The following is a 22,626-nucleotide window of genomic DNA, read 5'->3' as shown; positions in this document are numbered from 1 at the left end:
TGTTGCCGCCTCTCTCTCTCCCTCTCTGTCTTTTTTTTTTTTTTTTTTTTTTAAGAGAGGGAGAGGAAAGGTTTCTTGATTCCTGGCATGCCAGAGAAGGGTCCTCTGAGGATTACATTGGCTAAGCCCTTATCACTCCAGGAAATTCACTGCCTGCTTAAAAAAGTGGTAGAAGTAGAAAATCAAGGGGAAGTGTTATTCTTTTTAAGTTTCTCCTTATTCCCATGGAAAGTTATTACGGGTTTGAAGAAAAGTCCTTTTTTTGGCACTCAAGTTTTCTCCTAACTGTATTTCATATTTCACCCTTCCCTTCCCTTTTTTTTTCCAGGCGGCTGGTGGAATTTTAGAAGTGGAAAATGTGAAGGCAGGTGCTTGAGAGAGAGTGAGAGAGAGGGGAGGTTTAGGGAGGGCTTTGCTCACTGGGAAGCGATGTTAAACATCCAGGGGAAATGTTTGTTATTCTAATGGGATACCACCATGGTAACAGCTTTTAGAGACTCCCAAGGCTTTGTGCGGAGTATATGCACGCATTCATCAATCTCGCCTAATTTCTTTGGGGATTAGCAAATATAATCAGCCCTTTCTCCAAGTCGTCACCTGTTTATCGACATGAATATTATGGTGAAATTTAGCAGAACACGGCACTGTTGGATGTGGAGAAAGCAATACACGGGCTATTAATATAAATCACAAATTGAAGCGAGTCACTGAATGGATTCAAAAGTCATTAGTATTCGTTTTGCACTGAATGACATCCCAGGCAGAATAGCTTAAATTTTGCACATGCTTCTTTTCTTTTTTTTAAATAGAAAAGCACTTTTGCTCATATTACATCTTGAAATTAAACATGTTTCAGGCAGAAGTGATTAATTATGTTATTTTCACACTTAATACCTTTAAAGGAGGTTAAAAGCAATGAAGTGAACTCATTTAGAAGACTTGATGGAAAAGAAGAAAAAAAAGGAAACCCGACCTGATGACGAGCCTCGGTCTTTAAAAGACTCGAGTAACTCGTAAGCCCCCCCTCTCAGTTCTATACCTTTTTCTCTCCCGCTGCAGATTTCCTTAAGTGGCTTATGTGAATTGCAATTGCCACATTGAAGCCGAGAGTGTACAGAACACATTTCTCCCCGGCCGTGACCAGCTAACAGCGCGTTGAACTTGTGCGTGCGGTGATTGAGAGGTTTCACACACAACACTGCAGCGCTGTGGGAGTATAGCCTGACCTAAAGCTAAGCCTCCAGCCGGAACAGCCTTCCATAACACTCACAACACTGCTCTCTTATCTACTGGCATTTCTGTCTGATACAAATAGCCAAGACATGATATAGTTGGCTACATGTCATATCTGGCATTGTACTACTCTCTGTCTGCCCCTCCACCACCCCCACCCCTGTGAAATATAATGCTTTTAACTCTCCAGCTCTTTTTTTTTAACTCTCTTGCCTTGGCTATTTTTTCCATCTGTAGCGGAGACAGAGACCAGTGTGTTTGCTCGTCTTGGCCAAAGGCCAAAGGCTCTTTCTGATATAATCCCCACCATCGATCAGACTTTGTTTACTCTAACATGGTTTCTCTCCCCTCCAGCAATTAGAAGGCAACCTTCCACCTCCTGCTCCTCAGACCAGCTTTATACGTTTATTTTTCCCTTAAGTGGTAATTTTTCATGTTGTAGCTCAGCTCTGAGAAGTGTGGGTGTATATTAAGTAATGGATACTTTTCAACCAGACTGACACGTTAGATACCACATTTTTTGTTGTTGTTAATGTTTCTTTGTTTCTTTAAAGAGAAGGATCCTCCAGTCGCCAAACACTGGCACGTATGGGCACATTATTGAGAGAGGATTCACACATATTGCACTCCACGTCCCGTGTGTTTCATTTAGACTGCTCCACTTAGAAATCTCAAGCACTTTGAAATTTTAGAAAAATGGATGGTGGTTGTAGAAGCCGAGGCTGACTCTCTGTCTGTCTGAGAGGCTCTCGTCATAATAAATCTGGCCGGAGAGTGACTGGCCTTCTCTGCTATCTTGGTTGAAGAGGTTTATAATGTAAAGGCTTTTACTTCATTCGTAATGTTGTCACCACAACTACGAGCTCTCGGTTTGTTACTGAGTGAAGTAAATTAGTTGGGATGTGGTTTGTTAGAGACTAAAACTGACTCTGTGGGTTAACTTTAACAAATGGATTCTCAAGTTATTGTATCTGTTAATAATTTTGCACTTATGGTGTTGCAAATATATATATCCCCCCTTGCTGATTTCTACATTTTTACAACAACTGGTAACAGGTTTTTCACATTGTTGTGGAGGAATTTTGGCACGTTCTTCTTTGCTGAAATGTTTGAATATAGCCACACTGGAGGGTTTCCTTCAGGATTTTCTGGTAGAGAGCAGATAGTAGCAGAGAAGCTCCAAACATCATACTACCACCACCGTGTTTGACTGTTGGTATGAGAGGTATTTTTCACCTTGGAAGTCTCTCATGGTTGCCATTTTTGCCCAGTCTCTTCCTTATTGTTGAATCATGAACTCTGACCTTAACCGAGACAAGTGTATTTCTGTATGGGTGTATTATGCGTGTTTAGTTACAATAATACATACCAGCTCATGATTTTGGTTTAAAGTTGTTTGTTTATTCTTAAATTTGATATGTAAAGGTGGGTAGAATTGACTCTAGGTTAGGGCTGTGCGATATGACCAAAATCTCATATCCCGATATAAGAATTGTATCATTCGATAACGATATAAATCACAAAAATGTAACATTTTCTGTAAATTCTGTGAATCTCGGGCAACTCGACTTGCGGGAAGTGTTTCCAGCTGCGCGTCATGTAGCTGGAGTCGAGTGTTTTAACCGATGCATGAAACTATACATTTTTAGACATAAGTTGTAAAGGCTGCCGTTTTCTTTGTGAGTATTTATTACACAGAGTGCTCCGGGGAAAAGCCTGTTCTAACGTTTGAGTTTAAGGTTTATTTTTTAGCACCTGGCGGCTCTTTTTTACTTCTCAGCCGTAAATAATCTGCTCTTTCACGTGATTCAGTTTATTTTGAAAAGTCTCAACAGGATCTTGAGCTTTATTGTGAAAGGTTTATGTAGAACATAAACAAGCGGACAGGCGACGGTGTTACCGTCCTTGTTGCTAACCACAACGCATAAAAACAGGCGCTTGTCCGTCAGTAGTGTGGTTATATAAAATATAAGAGAAAGAGAGAAGTTTAAGAAATTAATATAGCCACTACAGTGACCATCAAAACGATGAAAAAATATAGTAAACAGTTTATTTTGCGACACCACGAAACAAACGATAGCGTAAAATGAAACGATAGACGTTTTTATATCGTCATCTGATATATATTGTTATATCGAACAGCCCTACTCTAGGTGGTGCATTTTAGTCTATAACCTCTGGAGATTACAAAGCAACTTAAGCCCAGTGTCTCCCTGTCCATGTTAGTTGGCTGTTCAGCTCATAAGGCATGTGCCAACTCTGGGTGTGGAGTCCATAACGTGCATTTTTATTAGTAAGCTAGGGTTACTTGGATAAAACATGAGAAATGAGATGAAATTAACAATATATTTGAGTGTTTGTTATGTGGAGAACACAGAGATTAGAGAGAAAAAAGTGCATTTACATCCATTTAAAAAATAAATAAATACATTTTACAAAGTAAAATTCAAAATACAGCGAGAATGTTTTTCGACACTGAGGTGAGAAAGTTGATGTCTTAATAAAAGCAAAAAGCGAGACGGTGCAGTGGAAACAAACCTGATTAAAACATCGGCTGCGCTGGAGAGTTGCAAAAATTGCGTCAGGAAAAAGCATTAGATCTGTAGCAAAGCTCCCATCCAAATGTAGCTCTAATTTTAACTGTCGGTCAGTGAAAGAAAATGCAAATTGTACTTTTGTTCATCTGAGATTTAAATAGTACTTTTCTCACATCGTCTTGTTGTGCTTTTCCATCCAACTGTTTTTACCAACTGTTTATCTCAGTGCATTCCTGCTGCTAGTATTTGCACTCCGGGAATGCATGGAAATGTTTTTTTAATGCATATTATTATTTTTGAGTGAACAAAACCAAAACAGCTGTAAATGTTATTAATGCCACAGCCAATATAGGATTAAATATCCCAAAGATCTAGAAGCACTCATGATGCACACATGAGGCATGAATTATGTTTTAGGTCTGAGTCGCCTGGTGACAATGACAACTAGGCTCATTTTTATTAAACTCTGTTTTATTTAGCCAAGCCCCAGATTAAAATATCACTGGTTTAACCTTGTATAATCCAGTATATCTCCTTGAAATAAGTCACTGATATGCATTAGTCATCTTGTCCTACAGAGAGGTAATATCAAACACACTGCGACTAATAAGTCTCTCAGTCAGAATTATCAAAGCCGAGCAGCATGCGAATGCCTCTGGACAATTGTAATTTAACATCTAACACATTTTCTTCACCCCGTTACTTTTGGCAAGCGATGCCGACGCCTACCAGTAGCATCTGAATTTGGGGATTTTAAGGTTTTGTTTGCAGCTTAAGAAAGGCTCATTTTCTGGCTGTCATTATATCCATCTTAGCCTGAGATGCTGTTCTCAAGTGCAAGAAGCTCTTAGTACCCTACAATACTAATATTTCAGTGCTTTGAGGAAGGAAAATGTCCGTTTAAAGCAATGGAGAGGAATAACTTTGAAAATGGCTCGCAGACAGATTATAAATACAAGAACTTTTAATGGTATTATTGCATTTACTTTAAAAAGTTAAAAGCTCCTTCAGTGTTTTTCACTTTTTTTCGCCCGCTGAGATAATTTCCATGGAGCGTGATTATCGTGCTCAGGTAGTGAAGCACTCTTCACTCGGCAGCAGTGAAGTTTTAGCTGAAACTGACCCCCTTCTCTTAAAAATCAAAACCCCATAGCATCATGAGTCTTTAAAGATTCTATTCTTGCATGTACAAGTATAGTAAACTTCAGATGAGTGCCCCCCCTTTCCTTACATGCATGTTTACATCATCTATGCGCATTCGATATTTCTCCCTCATGGTTTAAATATAAACAGAGCCGATCGGAGCTGACTTGTAACATCTCGGCACAAGAAAGATAAAAACATGTGGAGTGAATAAACAAGCTCAGAAGTTTCTTAGCCTTGGCAGTATTTCTTCCTAGTTGTCACTTCGTATAGCTTTGTCATTTTTTGCATAATTCCATGGTGCATTGGCTCGACTTGATTTGATTTAGAACCTCCACTTTCAAGGAAATTGGGCTTAGGGTATGAAAGTTCACACTCCTTGCCTCCAGGCAATTGATTTCTTCTGAACTTGATTTTAGTGCTGTAGCATTACCAGTACTGAGTGTTAGCACCAGGTTTGTCACAGTGGTCTGATGATACTCAACTCTTGGTACGAGTTTATTACTTTAAAGTTGTGGATATAGAATATCGAGGAAAGCATATTTGATTTATTGCCCACTGAATAATTAATCAGTAAGGAAATTAATTATTATTTGCAGCATTGGCTTGATTATAATTCTCTTCCATGTTTTGTTTCTTTTAGTCAAATTAATTTAAGTCATTTCAGTTACGCAGTGTGGGCGATTGACTCATTTTTGGAGCCATTTACACTCAGCTACTATGTTACTGTCACACTAGGTAGCACGACAAAAATTATTGCGACCACGTGCAGTCAACTTGCAATCAAGTCAACTGCACTTGCTCCAAGGATGAGCATCATGTCCGCAGCCACTAGCGGTCATCTTCAAAGCAATTTCGGTGCATTAAGAAAACAATAAAAAGGCAACACAAGACGGAGTCAGTGTGCCATTAGTTTGCAATTGAATGGGTCAAGATGGCAGTTACAGGCGGGCAGAAATTTACAATAACCACTGATAATCAAAGTCCAGCAATTTTAGTTCTAAAGCAAAATGTCTTCACAAATATCAAAGTAGTTGCTGCGGGAAGGCTATTTAACTGCAAAATGACACAGGTGCTCAGCAAAACTGCCTTTATATAGGAATATAACCAGAACACAACCACTTCAATAGGGAGAAGATCATTTGGAAGGTTGAATTCAATTCAATTTTATTTATATAGCGCCAAATCACAACAAATGTCGCCTCAAGGCGCTTCATGATACATGATAAAATGATTGGTCTAGAGTAATGGTGTGGGAATAGAGGAAGTGATGTAAAGAATAGAGTAGCACCCTGAACACCCAGGAGCGCAGGCAGATGAGTGAGTCGATGACGATTATTTGGAGACAGGTCGTCTCCCACCAAGTGAGGTCACCCAACTACTTTTCAGTCTCCGACAGCAATGCATCCACCAGGCAACCATAATTTTTCATTGCCGATGGAAGTTTGTTGTCCTATTGTTTACCACAGTGTGACTGAGCCATTAGAAGTGTCACAGGTTTTGGCTTTTCCACATCAGCCCTGAAGTTGCCACTTGCTTAAAGTCTTAATAAAAGTGCAAAAAGTGTTGAAATATTTTTTTGAAATGTCAATAAAATTACTGGAAATCATCTAAAATTTGACGCTTTAGAAAATATGTTCTCTAGACAGGATTTTTATTTGCTTCTCCTCCAGCTTCCAACTTACTCTGCTCATTTTGAATAACTCTGATTTGTTTATTAGGCAAAAACTGTTCAAAAAGGTAGGCTGAAGCTGTTGGTGTTTTTCTCACGGGGTCATCATATCACACTTTCAATTAGATGTTTTTTTTTCTTCATTTTTTTTAGTTTTTTAAGCAGCCATGAATAATTAAAAGCTCCTTTTTTCCCACCACATGTTCTCCTGGTGCTAAGCACACAGTCAGAAGTTATTATTAGACTGAATTTAAGCGGCCCTGTGTCCTCAGCTCTGAGCAGTGGGCACCGAGCTCCTGCATTGAGTTTGACAGCCTTCACACAATATTGTGCAAGGGCGCTCCCTTAGCTTCTCATGCTGGTTAAATGTAATATGGCAGATGGATAGTATTTGCAGGGAGAGCGGGGGTCTCACCCTCTCTCTCACTCAGTTTTTTTTTCTTCTTTTCGTCGTCTCTTGCCAGTACCTCAGACATTTCAAGAGGGAGAAATATGTATCAAATTAACTCTTAGCAATGGGGCCTCCAAGCTCCCTGCCCTTGTCTTTTCAGCAATCAGAGCTTTGTTATTTTAGTCTTTCAACCAAAACCAAACTGGATTCAATGGCTTCAGCAATTACCTGTAATTTTCCAACCTGGTGCGCTAGCTTTCACTGGACTCTGAACAGTGAAAGATTGTCTCCTCGGTTTTTTTGTGTTCGAGTTAAGTGCACTAATTCATTTACATCCACAAGAGTGGTACATTTGGAAATGTTCACTTCCCGGCAGCAGGAATGTCTGTGGAGATTTAGTTTCTGTCTGTGCACAACCTCCGAGTCACTGAAACTGGAAACCCCTGCGCAGTGTCGACGCTCAGACACTGAACCTCAGCTTTATACATCTGACCCATATATTAATACGTCCTTTCAAGCCGCTTCAGAAGAGACAACTCTGGAGCCCCAACATCTGTTTTCAGATGGCAGACTTTTATCCCATTTTTCCATCGACCCCCACTAACTCTCTTTTCCATTCCCCGTCCTGTTCTCGAGTCGCGAAAGAAACTACAGGAGCCCAACTTTCATGTGTGTTTTTGTGTGAGCCAGAGTGATGTTTCCTCTTCAGAGGTACTGGAGGAGAGAGAAACTGTTCACACTAAAATGCTAATTAAGTGCAGTGTGGCAGACAAGGACACTTGAGAGTGTATGCATTAGCAAATTTTAACTCCCTGCAAACCAAACAGTTTGTTCTGGGCTAATCTCCCAATGATGGAGGCAAGAACAACAGTGGGAACCAGAGAGGGTAAAATATATAGACTTGCTATGCAAGTGGAAGTGAGAGACAGAGGAGCTCGGTTCTCTCTTTCATCACAAAGACAGCGCAGCTTTAACAGAGGGAAGCGTCTCTCCTGCCATATTTTTTGCCTTCGTATAGGTGCCATATGGTATCTGTAAGGGAGAGTCATTTTGTGCTATGCAGTGAATTATTCTGTGGATTAGTACTGGCATTTAAATGCTCTTGGCTTTAAATCTTGTCTGTTTTAGATCTTAAGTACATTCCTTGGCATCCTGCTCCCCTGCTCAAGTTGGCCTTTTCCCCTGGCCAACACATTTTTGAAACTGCAGGGCTTAACGGGAGAGCAAAAGGCAGCCATCTGAAGAGACCCTGAAGCTGATCTTGAATTACTTTTAGTGAGATACTGCTCGTATCAAACCAATTGTTCCAGTGTTGTGATGCCAGCGAACCTTAACCTAAACTTGAGGTTAAAACCTCCTCTTTCTCCCTTTTTTTTTTTTAGCTACTACCTTAGTCTTTGCTGCCTCTGATGGTTATACAGGCTTGTGGTATGACACACCCTCCCGTCAGATGTTGGCTTTATTGTGTGATGAAGATGACCGGGTATATTTGGTTCTGACCTTCTAGCTTCTAGCATCTCTATATTTCATAAATACCTCAAGAGACCTGTATAACATCAGGGAAAAATATCCACCAGCTTAAAAATTGAGTAATATTTAAACCAGAGAAAATGTTTTAGGAATAAATCCTGCAGGAGTCAGTAAGCGATGTCTCTGCCCAGTTGTTAAGACCAGCATTCGTGGCACATTTATGTTGCCCCGGGGATGCCGGCTGACATGATAGCCCCCTTTTCCTCATCTCCAAGCGTCCTTTAGAGAGACGGGCCCTCCCTTCTGTTTCCAGTACAGTTGGCCTCCCTCCAGCCTCCCTCAGAAGAAGTGAATGCATTCCTAGATGTCTGATAAGCTTCACCAGAACATGATTCTTAATGGAAGAGAAGAAGAAGAGGCAGATGCTATCAGTGCGCCTGAATTGCCTCGCAGTCAGATCAAACATCCTAAAAGGGCGGTGAATGCTCAATCATGTTGTGAGGTTGTTACACATTTATCTTCTCTGTTGGTTTAATTGAACTTGTTTCCAAATGAAACCAACTGGCCGTTTCAATGCAAACAAAACATCCTTTGCATTGTGAAAATCCCAGTTGTTTTGTAGCGCTCATTTTCCTTTGAAATGAAAAGCCTTAAATTAGCTCTTTTCATCCTTGTAATTTTTTCCCCTCCACTCAAGGCACTTTGTGACACCATTAATCACTTACCTCTGTTTATTTGTCATCATTCTTTCTCCTGTCTATTGAGCCAGAGCCTAACACAGATTCACCCACAGCTCCACTACCCCACAGCACAGTAGGTGTGAAAGGCCTTGTTTGTCCCCCGTGTGTTTGTGTGTAAAACAGCACGACCTTCACGATCGGGGAGTAAAATATAGCTCGCGACACTAGCGTAGCATACCAGAGGTGTCTTGATGGAGATGGAGTCATACTGAGCTAATGAAGCTCCAAACCTCAGCTATCGATCCACCTCGCAACGGTGCTTTACAGAGATAACAGAGGAGGAGAGCACTGTGTGGCATCACGGGCGCTCTGATCTGTGTGACATCTAATTCTGTGTAATGAACCCTGTGCACCAGAGAGCGTGATTGGGGGGGGGGGGGGGGCTGTCTATGATAATGACAGGGATAGCATGGCCTGGGAGTCTTTTGAAACACTGGAGGTTAGCTTGCAGGGCTTTGCTATGAAAAAGGTTATGTATCGCTGGAGTAAATACCAAAAAATGTTTTTTAAAAATTGAAATCGTGCTGCTGTGTCTGATTTCACGCAGGCCTTAGTCGAATGCTGCAGTCTTGTAGCTGCTCTTAGTTGTCAAATGTCTCTCCAGCTCTTTACACTTTAACTCCATTCCTGTCTACTCTTTACATTTGGCAGCTCAAAGAGGAATCTCAGGTTTTTATTCTGATGGCACGATAGACTTTTTGTGTGATTGAAGCTTTTCTTTACTTGAATTGAGGGTCTCAAGTCACATTAGGCCGCCCTCTGCCGAAACTAGGAAAAAAGAAAAGCATGTGAAACCGCTGCTCGTGTTTGGGTAATAGATAGAAATCGAGCAGCAAGATCACAAACTGTGAGCAGTGTATCAGAGCGATGATGTGGTTTGTAGTCGGCTAGTGTGACATTGTGCTAAACAGGGTGAAGGCACACAGCTAGAATAATGATTTGTATTTTCAAGCACAGCGCACAAGTTCTTCTGTTGGCCACAAAGAATCTCAGTGTGGAAAAAAGATAGAAGTTCATGCGATGACCGTATTTGCAAACAACTGCTTTTGAGATCTAGCCATAGCCTGGGTGGACCATGTGACCACCAGTTTCAATGAGATGTGCAACGAGCAATCACGTCAGCGATTCCCTGGCAACTTCCAATTGCTTGGGAACAATACATATTGCCCAACTGGTTGGCCAGAACAATGACTGTTCTCAGAGGGAACTGCACTGAAAACTACCTTGTGATTGCATTGGCTGCCACCAGGTTGCCCAATAGAGAGGTATTATTCATCACTCCAGGGAACACTTCTCCACTGCTTTAGAGTCCAGTGGCAGCATGCTTTGCACCACTGCATCCAACACTTAAATTGCATTTGGTGATGTAAGGCTTGGATGCAGCTGCCCAGCCATGAAGCCCATTCCATGAAGCTCTCTATGCATTGTTCTTGAGCTAATCTGAAGGCCACGTGAAGTGTGGAGGTCTGTAGTGACTGACTCTGCAGAAAGCTGGCGAACTCAGCATCTGCTGACCCCACTCTGTGATTTTACATGGCCTACCACTGCATGGCTGAATTGCTGTTGTTCCCAGTCACTTCCACTTAGTTACAGTACAACTAACAGCTCACTGTTGTGGCCCATTGAAGTGATTGAATCACCTGAATCCAGCGATTTGGATGGGTGAGCGTATACTCTTGGCAATGCAGTGTATGTTCTATTTAATATTGGTCCACCACTTCCTGAGGGACATATGTGTTTACACCAGCAGCTAGTTGCTAATATTGTTTCTCTGCCATTTGTTGCTTGGCAGTCAAAATATCATAACAGCTGCCTGCTGTACCTGGAAAATGTAACTTTGGCCTTTTAAGCGAAGCTAAACTGTGAAGTGTTGAGATAAAAGATGTAACAAAGATCTCTAGGGCAGAAGGCAACAGCAATGTTAGCATTTCTTTGTGTTTATCACTACAAGAAACCTTTTACACATTGGATTTGCTCATTTCATACATATGGAAATATTGAGAAAATCTTCTGTACAAATTTGTGATTAGTGGTTTTATAAACAAAGCTAAGATCTGGAGATTTGATTAAATTTAGCGCAATTGCCATGGCCGTAATTACTCTTTTCACTGAGGTGGTGATAGTTTAAATTCTTTCCATCATTCCTGAGTAATAGGAAGTGTCAAATAAAACCTTCACGACACACTACTTTGAACACTCCCCCTTATTCCTGCAGAATTAAATTAGACCTAAAAAAAAGAAGCTTTTTCTTTTCCATGACCACCTCTGCTGCTGGCGCAAATGAAAATGCCCTTCCCAAAATAGATCATTTTTACCCTTCAGATGTCCACTTTTATTTTAAGCCCAGTGACACCATGCCATCCATCACACCCAGCTTTTCAGATGTGAGCGGCCCCAGGGAAAACACTGATACAATGCAGAGGAAGTGTGATAGCGTGCTGCTGCTGCTGCTGTAGTTAGGACCTCTATGGTTAGATTACCACTAATTTCATCTCAGAGTAGCATTTAGACATTTTCTTTCTCTGCCTAAAGTGTAAGTCATTCCTCTTTTTAGCGTAAACACTGAAAATGGATGCTGTGCCTTTCCAGCTCTTCCCTCAAATTACCACTTGACATGGCCAAACATCGCTCTGCATTATTGTCTGCCAGGAAAATGCATTTCTGAAGGCTTTATTGAGTGTTGTGCCTGGGTGGAATTTGTACGAAGTGTACCCAGCACTTTGATCATCTTGACCTGGAAATGTGATAGTCACCCCACTTCACAGAGCTCTCTGACACCTGGGAAACTAGATCTGGTATTCGTGACACACGATCTGCGTCGCAGTGTTAAAGACTTAACTTCTCCTGTTGCGTAGTCAGCACAGACTACTGATGATAACTGGAATTTTGCATGCCTCAAAGTCTGACTTTTTCTCCTCGCAAGCCACAAGATTGGTGTGTCGTTTGGAAGAAACGACCTACATGGTTTTTATGAGCAGGATTCCTGCAATATAATGTACACTGTATAATATTTTAAGTGGATTTTTGTGCTTCAAAGCTGAGTTTTTTGACAGATGTTAAAGACTACATAAAAACTCTTTATTTTCCTTTGCTTTACTTTATTATAGTTTATGTTGGACTGTTTTGCAGGGTTCCTGTAGTTTGGAGCGGAGTTAGATCATCTATCTGTCTGTGTGTCTATCATTTAATTCCTTTTTTCAGGAGGGTGGTCTGGTGTATTTTCCATTCACTCTCTATCTGACTGATCTTTTCAGAGCCACTTGTTCTTATTTTTGAGCTAGAGAAGCTTTTAAGAGCCATAGTTTAAAATAACCCTTAATTATCTTATACTTATCCTCAGCTTAACTTTGTTAAAGCCAATCTCTCTTTAAGCCATCTTTCTTCTGATTGGCTGCCCCTCGTGAATAGGAGGTTTGAATAACAGCACGAGGGAGGGGCTACTGTCTTCCAAGCTAAATCTGCGTGCTTAAGATTACCATTATTATTATTAAGGATGCTACAGCTCTTTGAAGAGTGAGTTTGGTAGTCAAGAGTGGAAAATAAAGCCTCCACAGATTGAGCTTTTAATTCACAAGGATTGCTTTACATGCCCATGCATAAAACAAAGGGGTGTTTACAATATCCGCAATATCATAAAAAGGGGTCATTTTAGCCTATTGCTAAATGGTTGCAAGGTATGTATATATCAGCTTTTGTGTGTATGAATGAGATGTTATTGCATTGAAATGAAAAATTATATGTTTTTAGAACGTTTTAGTTACAGAAATGCAAAAAAAGTGAGTCATTTTTGCCCATTGCTAGGTGATGGCTAGGCAGATCAGAACCTGCAAGGACCCTAGGATCTACCTGTGTGTGCATATAACAGTAATATATACTGTTACCCAAAGTAATAAATAATTAAAATAAACATTACACTTTTTACCAGACTAGTATACTAATAGCTGTTTCTTAGAAATAAAAATGGCTATGCAGACACCCAGTTCATACCAGTAGTCACCCTTTACCCTTTAGTGAAGCCTTCTTTCTCCTCCTGGCTGTCATCTTCTCGATGTGTCCCTGTCACCTATTCTTCCTCCTATGTGTTTGTTTACATTCACATACTGAGGTGCTGTTCATAGCCTGTGAAACATCTCTTCTCTGAAACATCCTAACCAGATGTCTGTTAGTAAAACTGTATAGCATTAATAACATATTAATAAACATATCGTGCTAATTAGACAATTAACATAATGCATTGAGGTTGAAGTTTATCCAAAGCACCAAAATGGATTTGAAGGTTTAAATAAGAATAAATTATTTTTTTAGTATTTCAAGCTTATAATCCACTCAAACATCACTTAATCTGCTGCATTTCTGAGCAGTTTAATGCAATAGCACTGGCAGTGGTACTGAGGTTAGAAGTAAATTACACAGAGCCAGTGTGTGATTAGAGAAGCTGGCTTTTAAAGTTCACCACCCCTCGGGATATTTGATCGAGCCACGGGCCTTTGATCAGCGTTAACATTACGGTAACCATGACAGTTTATTTTCAACTACCAAAAAAGACCATTTGTGTCAGAAAACAATCTCCCCTTCCTCTGACACATTGGCACACCGCAAAAGAAAAATGTCAGGGTCAGTGATGGGCCATTAGCCCAGAGTGAGTTATTTTTGTGCCGGCAGACCCATTGAAAACACCTTTTTAGTCTTCGACAGATGGTACTGTGACCCAGCAACCACAGGATGACCTGAGCCTCAACCTGAAGACTTTTTTCCCCCGAGAAAAACGCCCGCAGGACGTACAAGCTCATCAGAGGAACAAAAATGTCTGGCCAGAGAGCAGAATGACACATGAATGCATAATAAAAAAAATTCACCTCAGCACAGCTGCATTGTAATGCCTTGTACATTTGATTGACTACACAGTCACCCTCTATTCACTGGTATTATACCCTGTTCTTTTTCATAGAGGTCGCTCCTCTATTGCTGCAAATGTCATAGTGCTTTAATGAGAACTGCACTGTAGTCTACAATGGAAGCTTTTCAGCAAGATTAAATGTATCACTGAGCTGAAACTTGCCCCCCCCCTTCTCCCCTTTGCCCCTATTGTGACACAGTGGTTTTACAGAGCAGCTTGTTGCTGAAAAACAAGGTTAAGAAGATCAGTATCAAAGGAGGAGTGTTTTTGTGTGGCTTGCAGGAGAGTCTCGCTTCAGGTTTCCACCTGAAACACAAAGGTGTTTTCTTACCTGATTTGTATTCATTCACACAATGAGTGGGCCTGCCTCTCTTGTTTCCAAGTAAGGAGAGTCCAGACAAGACTTTTGTTCGCCCTATCATCGGATATGTGCATGTTGCTTCCTCCAGTACAAGCCTTGGAGCTCAGCCACAGGCTTTGTCCTGGATGGATTTTTTCCTGCCCTTTTTCCTCTTCTTTGTTGGTCCGCTTATGTTCTAAGAAACCATTTCAGATAAGTGTTTGAGCACTGCAGTTTCTTTTTTTCCTTTTCCTGCCCTTTGGCTGCTATGTTATTTCAAGATTATCAAGCCATGTCACCCTAAAACTACCTCGTCAGAATCCAAAACCTACAAATTAGCTGTTGGAAGTGTTTCAGTTCACAGGAGCCCGTTACAGTTCAGTCATTTCTGGGCCTATGTACCGTTGTCAAAACACTGATAATTCTGCCTGTACGGAGGCACTGTACAGATTAATTTGTTTGATTTAGCTGAAGTCAGTCAAACCCACGAAATTATAATGTAGTAAATATTTTCTCTTGTTTCAGGGTTTTTTCCTCACTGTGTCCCCGGAGTCGATCGTCAAGGTGGCAAGACACGCTTCCGATAAGAACAAAATTTTTTGCATGAACCTCTCAGCACCATTCATCAGCCAATTCTTTAAAGAGCCGTTGATGAAGGTTATGCCTTATGTCGACATCTTGTTTGGCAACGAGACGGTAAGTGAAACGAGATGTGCATTCAAGCCTCTTTAGGACAGATATTTCCAGCTTAGTATATTTGTTTTTGTAAATTTTACAATTGAAATTGACAAATTCTTATATTTGGCTTTGAGACAAGCTGATTTAGCTGCTTTTCCCTCTTCCTTTCTTTTGATTGGCTGCACTTTGCAAACAAGAGATGCGAACAGCAGGTTTACAAGTGCACAGCTGCTGTTCCTGAATGAGATTTCCATAGTAAGGATATCCCTCTTCTCTTTGACGTCATACTGGGGAGTATGTAGAGCAGTCTGAAGCCTGAGATTTCGGTTCACAGACGTTACCTGAATAAATGCTGACCTCATAAGGTGGAACTTTAGCCAGGTTTAATATGGTCACCATTGTAACAGTATGTATGACAGCTTGGATTACCTCCAAATCCTTCAATGTGACCTCAAATCAACAGCTAAAGGCAATCAGATTTTCCAAAAGGACAATGATCCCAAACTGAAATGGATAAAGCAGGCTAACATTAACCATCTGGAATTGGCTTCCACACGCCTTGACCTCAACCCTATTGAAAATTTATGGACTATGCTTAAAACTTAGGTCCAAACCAAGAAACCAACCAATTTAGATGAACTCGAGCAGTGAAATATCTAGCCAGAATTAAGCCAGAAGCTTGTTGAGGGTCAGCAAAAGCATCTGGTTGAGGTTCAGCTTGCTAAGGAACATTCAACCAAATATTAGTAGGGGTATATATTTGAGCCTGTATGTATAATTTTACCTTGTGCAACAATTTCTTGTTTTTTATTTGATAAAAATGTGCAAACAATTCCACTTTATGTATCGTCACGCTAACATTGCGCATTTAGCCTTTTTATCTCACCATTTGTACACACAGCGTGTGTCAGATTTAGTACAGTAGCATTGAATGAACAAAAACTGAAGTATAATACTCTTGATATAGATATTATACATAAACTGTTCTTAAACACTCAGATATGAAAGCGTGGAGATATCAATCATTTATTTACTTAAGCCTTTTTTTTCACGCTTAAACAGTTTAGTGTTATTCAATGAACTATAACACCTGTTTGTCGCACTTCTGAGTGTTTTCTCTCGTTGGGGGTTCGTCCTGTCTGAGTGCTTCATATGTCGCCATGTTTAAAGTAAAATCAAAAGGCTGTGTCCGACCTTTGATTCCACTTATTGCTCTCCTCAGTATCCATTTAGCGTCTCACTTCTCGCTCACCATTAAGAGATGAATAAAACCGAGCGCGTTAATCAATCATCTCACTTGCGTCACCATTCCATGCCAGTTGATCTATCGATTTTTCTCCGCTTTGTGGAAGCGAGTAGGTGATTTGAGGTCAAGCTGTGGTCACAGAGTGTGCTGCTGCTGGGAAGTATCCTCTAACAGAGCAGACGAGCTTAACTCTGAGGACAAACTGCACCTTTGGGGGCGGGCACAAAGCAGAGGGAAGTGGGGAAGTGGAGTGGATGTTCACTGGGCTGAACTTGCCTCCCCACTGCTAAAGTTACTAAACAGAGCCCTGTCTTCAGGTTAGAGATGGGGTCTGCAGACCGGGACAGAGCTGGAAGGAACTGCTCAGCATTTGAGGATTTATTGCCATTGCTGACTTCAGCTTTTTTCCCCTCTTTTCCGTTCCCAACATAAGACCTCCCTTTTACATATGCACCTCTCTCTCTCTCTCTCTCTTGCTTCCTAATTGCTGTGAGGAACGATTCTGTCTCCTTAAACCGTGCTGTACATTTTGCAAGCGTTATGTATTTTCTAGTGGGTGGTACTGTAACTGTTTGTTTAAGAAGTTTGCTCACACCTCCAGTCATTACGATTTAATGACTCCGGATAATTGCAATGTATGTTTGTTGAAGTAGATTATCTTTCGGAGACTCTGTCAGGGCTCGCTTTCAGAAATTGAACCTGGTTAAGAACACCAAAATAAGAGTTTCAGTGAAAAAAAACAGAGGGCTGATTAACTGCTCAGCCGCCTCAAGCAGTGAGGTCTTCAAGGGTCTGTATAGGACTAATGCCTGTCCAGAGTGTTTTGACTCCTTTTGGCTCCCCCACCCCCTCACCTCTGTATTGGCTGCTGGGAGGGGGGAATGACTGCTCATACAGTCGAGCCCCAGACCTCCCATTGTGCACAAGCCAGACAAGGTTGCCGGTCATGCAGTGGCGCATGGTGAGTGACAGGCAACAGAGCCGCCTCGCCCACGCTTGCCCCTTCCAGCCCCCCCGGCCGTCCTCTCGCCCCAGCTTCCACCCCCCAATGTGATGGATAACCCTCAGCCCGCGATGCTTTCATAACAAGTCAGTGACAGTCAGGATCATGCAGGCTGACTCCTATAGCCTTGCAGAATGTGCCATAAGGGAAGGCTAATGTGTCTGCTTGTCTCTGCCTTCCTCTCCCACACTTACTGAGTCACGATACAGAGCTAGTCTCACTTGGGGAAAAAAATGTTTAAAGCAGCTGTAAGATCTCATGTTTTGAAAATGACATGTACTAAATTTGAGCGAGATCGTTTTTGATTGCCACCTTATTTTTCCACGACTGGGAACTTATTTCAGCCAGATCACAACTCACGTTTAATTATTTTTAAATTCCCAAACAGTTTTGCAACACGGCAGACTTCAAAACATGTCAATAGCCTCTGTTTCTTCTCTTGTTTTGTTTTTTCTCTCCTGCCAGCTTCTGATGTTGAAATGTGTCTGCGTTTGAGTCTACCCTGGGTAATTCTGCTATAACTCGATCCTGCTGGTACTTGTTTTAAACCTGGCATCAGCAGGCCCTGCCTGCTCTATCGGCAGCCTCGTGCTTATATAACAGTCTCCCATCCATCCTGTAATTACTGCCTTTTTGGGGCATAGTGTAGTGTCTGTTCCTTCACTGCTGAGGGGATGTGGAGGAGGAGGAGGAGGGGGGCAGTGCGGTTTCTGCGTTGGCAGGACCTCGGAGGTGGTGCCGGCAGAGGCACATAGACATCAGACGCTACTTCTCTTAATTGGCAAACATGTCGTGTGATAACCTGGGAACAGCACCGGCCTAATTGAGTCCTCCTGTGCTGTCCTCCTCTGACTACCTGACATGGAACCCAGGGCATTACATTTCCCTCCATTTAATGGCCGCAGTTAATTAGGCCCGAATGAGGGAATCATTACCGCTGGAAAAACCACATGCCAGTGGATTCGCCGATAAAATTAGCCACAATTTGCTTTTGCTATTTGAGCATGAGAGATAAACCACACAATGGGGGGGAGGGAGGATTGGACCATTACTGGTGGATTTGTATTGTGGCATTTTAGGCATATCATAGACAAATGGAACGATTAATCAAGGCTGAATTATTCACCCTGACTGATATTTCTTTTAGCCAGGATTCACGGCTTTCTCAATTTAGATCAGTCCGTGTGCTTCGGCTTCTCTTTCCCCTGTCAGAATGTTTTAAAAATGTGCTTCCTTAATAAAACAGTGCTGCAGATGATGTGCTTAGTTTTTTGCCCCACAGCCAGTACCGAACAACCTCCTCACTTCTCAGCCATTAACATTATATACCACCCCCATACAGGAGCTCCGCATGCTTTCCATTGCTGTCCAATGCATTCTGCACCTCCACACTCAGAGGGAGCTTATTTATATGGGTCCCAGCCCCATCTTCCAAACGAGAGACAGCCATTGTAATTGAATACTCAATAGGTGAGCCATTTAACAAAAGTGGAAATGGCGTTCGGCTATGTATTAATGTGCTTCGCCGAGGCAAAAGGAGCCATCATCATTTCAATGTTCAAGCTGTTTTAAAAGAGCATTTAGCCTGCCATCTCTCCAGGCCATGAGAGCAAAATGACACGGATTTCTTCCTCCTCTGTACTTTGTGCGAATGTTCCTTGCCTAATATTTTGTATGGTTATCTTGCTTATTTTCCCATCCATCCTTCAGCACCTCTCAGTGATCTAGGTGGAGGGATACAAGCAACTCCACGGAAGGTTATTGTCATGAAAAGTCCCTCAGGTCTTTTGGCTCTCAGCCCTATTTTTCTCCATCTGCATGCATTGTGCGTATTTGTGTGTGCATGGGGTGGAAGAGGGGATCTCTAATGATTTTTCCAGGACAGACTAAAGTAGATGTACAAGTGTGTATGTGTGTGTGTGTGTCTATATATATATATATATATATATATATATATATATATATATATATATATATATATATATATATATATATATATATATATATATGTATATATATATATATATATAGTGTGTGTGTGTGTGTGTGTGTGTGTGTGTGTGTCTGTCTGTCGATGTGTGAATGGAAAAAAAAGGGTGGCAGAGGAGATACATGGGCAATACGGCGTCATTTCTTAACATCTCTCTAGATTCGTCATCTGGCTTTGTTTGTTTGATAGACTGCTTGGAAGCCTTATCTCTGTGGTGAGACCCGTGGCTGTTTATCACCTCAGTGACGTATGCGGGACTGTGGAAGTACGTGCTCTCTGCTGTCAGTATGTGTAGGTGATGGCAAGTTCACTAAAGGGCCCTCAGGGTATTGATGGGTGTTTTTTTTGCACAAAAAAGAGGAAAAAGAAAAAAAAAAGAATAGGAAAAGAGTTTCCCCTTGACAGCTCACCCACAGCAAACTCGGAGATGTGCTTCTCAACGGTAGCTTGGGGAAATATGCCGTCTACTGCCTAAAACAAAGAGATGCGAGAGTCAGATTAGCGTGTTACTGAAACAAGCTTTCCTTTTAGGCTCTTCTCTCTCCTCTCCTGTCAGAGCTGTCTGCAGAGAACGAGGGTGGTGGTGGTGGGGGGAGAACATGAGACATTAACCTCTATGTGTTTATTCACAAGGCCCCACAGGCCAACTGGGAGGATGAACACAGAACCATCTCTAAAGCCGGCGAAGCGGAACAATCACAATGTGTCATTGGAGGAAAAGACATGAAGTATTAGCTGCCGCTCTCCTTTGTGTCTTTCACAACTGAATTTTAATTTAATGTGCTATTTCTGTGATGAGTCACATGCCTTTCGTTCAGCGCCAGAGTACATTGACCCTCAGTGTGACGTACAGTCAGTGAGTTGTATGATGAGTCATAGCCGCATTAGCTGTGATGATTGGCTAAATGCAAAGGCTGCCTTGCTTTTATTTTTGCTCTTTTAACTTATTTCTTTTCTCTTTTTTTTTCCCTGAATACTACTTCATACACCTGCCCTCCCCAAGACCCAAGACAATTGAAATCAATTGTTTTCTTGTTCTTCTTCTTCTCTCACTACTATAATCACTATTACATGCAGCTGGGGATAAGAAATCACATTAAACATTCTTGGATTTAAAAAAAATATGTAAATGTCGGCACTGTTGAATTTCCTTAATTGTCGTGTGTACTTTGCTTTAATTGCATCAGTCATTTCCTCCTGAGTCTCATGTTTCATCAGGTTACAGTAAACGCTAAATGTTCATTTCACACTGACAGCGGATTAAAGTAGATCTTTTGTTTAATAAAAATAATAATTATATATATTTATATATATATATATATATATCACATACCAAATTTTGGACCTATTGGAAGTTCAGTCATTAAATTACAGCCACAGTATTTTGCTTATGGAGCCAGATGTGTGCTTCGTGTATGAGCTACCTACATCCTTGACTTTTTTTCATATCGAATGTAGCTTCAGATATGGATGAAAAAAAATCTTTTCACATATTTTGAGAGGTTTTATTTATTTTAAAGTTTAAGCTTCCACTGTTCAAAAATCATTTATTTTGTGCAATATCCAGCTATTGGGGAAAAACGAAAAATGACAAAGTAAAAAACTATTTATACACAAGATTGATTTCTTTGTGGAAGCTGAAATGTATTTATTTTTTTAAAGTATGTGTTCATTTTTGTTGTTAAATTGGGTGAAATTTGACATTCTCATTCTGAGGCCATCGTCACAAACTTTTTTCTGTCAGATTAAACTACTGATGGCCTTGAGAGGGCACAAATCCCACACGAATAGTTTTTACAGCAAAAGGATAAATAATACTCATCCAAAGACATGCATGTTAGGTTAACTGGTGATTTTCGATCAATTATCGCTGTGGATGTCATCAAAAATGGAGAATCTTTGTGTTCTGTGGAGTCCAGGGTGTAACCTGTCTCTCGTCCTCTGGGAGAGGCTCCAGATGTAAAAGTGTGTCGATATGTTTCATTTTTTAGAAATGTCATAAATTGCTAGATAAGGACCCAAATGTAGACACAAGAGACTGAATGAATAAAAGTTGATATTATATGTCAGATGATGAAAAGTCCAAAATAAGAGAATAAGTAGAAGGAGTGAGTTTAAAAGAAGATGAGACAGCGGGGAAGACAGCACTATTTATACACATGAGAGCAATTAGGAGATGTGGACACAGTAGCGTAACGCGACACAGGTGACAATAATCAAAGCCAGTCAAGCAGATGGGGGAAGTACAACTAGAAACAAGACACTTGCGACAAGAAACTGTCAAAATAAAACAGGCACTAAGAACCAAAACTAATTGGAAAAATGCAGAAACATAAATTAACTTAACATAAGAGAGCTGAAACAGGAGGACCAAATGATACTTTCAAGACGGGAAACACTGAGGGAAAAACACTCCTGAAACTAAGACTGACCTATAACAAAAATTAAAGCTTTACAAAAATGTCACTAAACAAGACTGTAACACAAAACCAGGGATCATGACAAAACTCCCTGTTACATGCAACAAACTGATAATAACCTTGACCAAGTGCACAGGCTTAAAGGTTAGGCATTTGTAATCAGACCCTAAAACCTCTATCTGCATCTTATAATGTAGATTGTTAAAAACTGCAAAGTTGACTTCCACCTCTGTAAAGGTGTCTCTAACTACATAAATAATTCAAGCATGGCTCTATTTTTTTGGAATTTTACATCATATTGATCCACCGTCCTCTGGAATGAACGGAACGAAATAAAAAAGGGGAAAAAAGAAGTTAAAAGAACGTAAACTGAATGGAATAGCCCGAAAGTAAATGGCAAAAGTATAACTGGAGCTTAAATCCCAGTGGTATAACAAACACCGCAGCAAAGGCGTGCATGAGGTGTATAGCCAACTTTACACCGGGAACCTCTGGATTAGATCATCATTAGGCAATCTGCCTGAATACAGTCATCCAGTTCAACAGCATGAAAGCACGAAAAAATGAACTGATGAGCATTTCAGATGTTTATCCGTTAGATATAAAAACATTTCTAACCCATTTGATTGCAAAGTGAGCAGAATGAATCGCTAATGTCAGTTATTCACAAATATTTATGCACTGAGGGTGAAGTTGAAAACCAAGAGCAAAGGTGTCTTTTACTGTTTGCTAACTAACTTTTCATTTGTAAGACGAAGAGGTGGGGAACTACTTTACTCAATCACAGAAAGTGTTGCTGCTGTTAAGCCATCAGTCGTCCTGTGTGTGCGCAGGCAGAGAGAGCTATTCGGCGCAGGGGAAGAAGA

At 40.9% G+C, this 22,626-nt stretch overlaps 1 protein-coding gene across 5 annotated transcripts in view; it reads left to right on the top strand.

The window, feature by feature from the left end:
* Positions 1-22,626, top strand: part of LOC146512611 (adenosine kinase-like) — a 123,956-nt gene that overhangs the window by 70,165 nt on the left and 31,165 nt on the right. For all 5 annotated transcript variants that reach the window (XM_085169806.1, XM_085169805.1, XM_085169807.1 and 2 more), the window contains one exon: positions 14,949-15,119. In XM_085169806.1, the coding sequence (XP_085025932.1) occupies positions 14,949-15,119 (171 nt within the window). The remainder of the gene's footprint in view (positions 1-14,948; positions 15,120-22,626) is intronic.

The sequence above is a fragment of the Neolamprologus multifasciatus genome, chromosome 8 (assembly GCF_963576455.1).
Source record: "Neolamprologus multifasciatus chromosome 8, fNeoMul1.2, whole genome shotgun sequence".
NCBI lineage: Eukaryota > Metazoa > Chordata > Actinopteri > Cichliformes > Cichlidae > Neolamprologus > Neolamprologus multifasciatus.
This window is presented reverse-complemented; position numbering and strand designations above follow the sequence as displayed.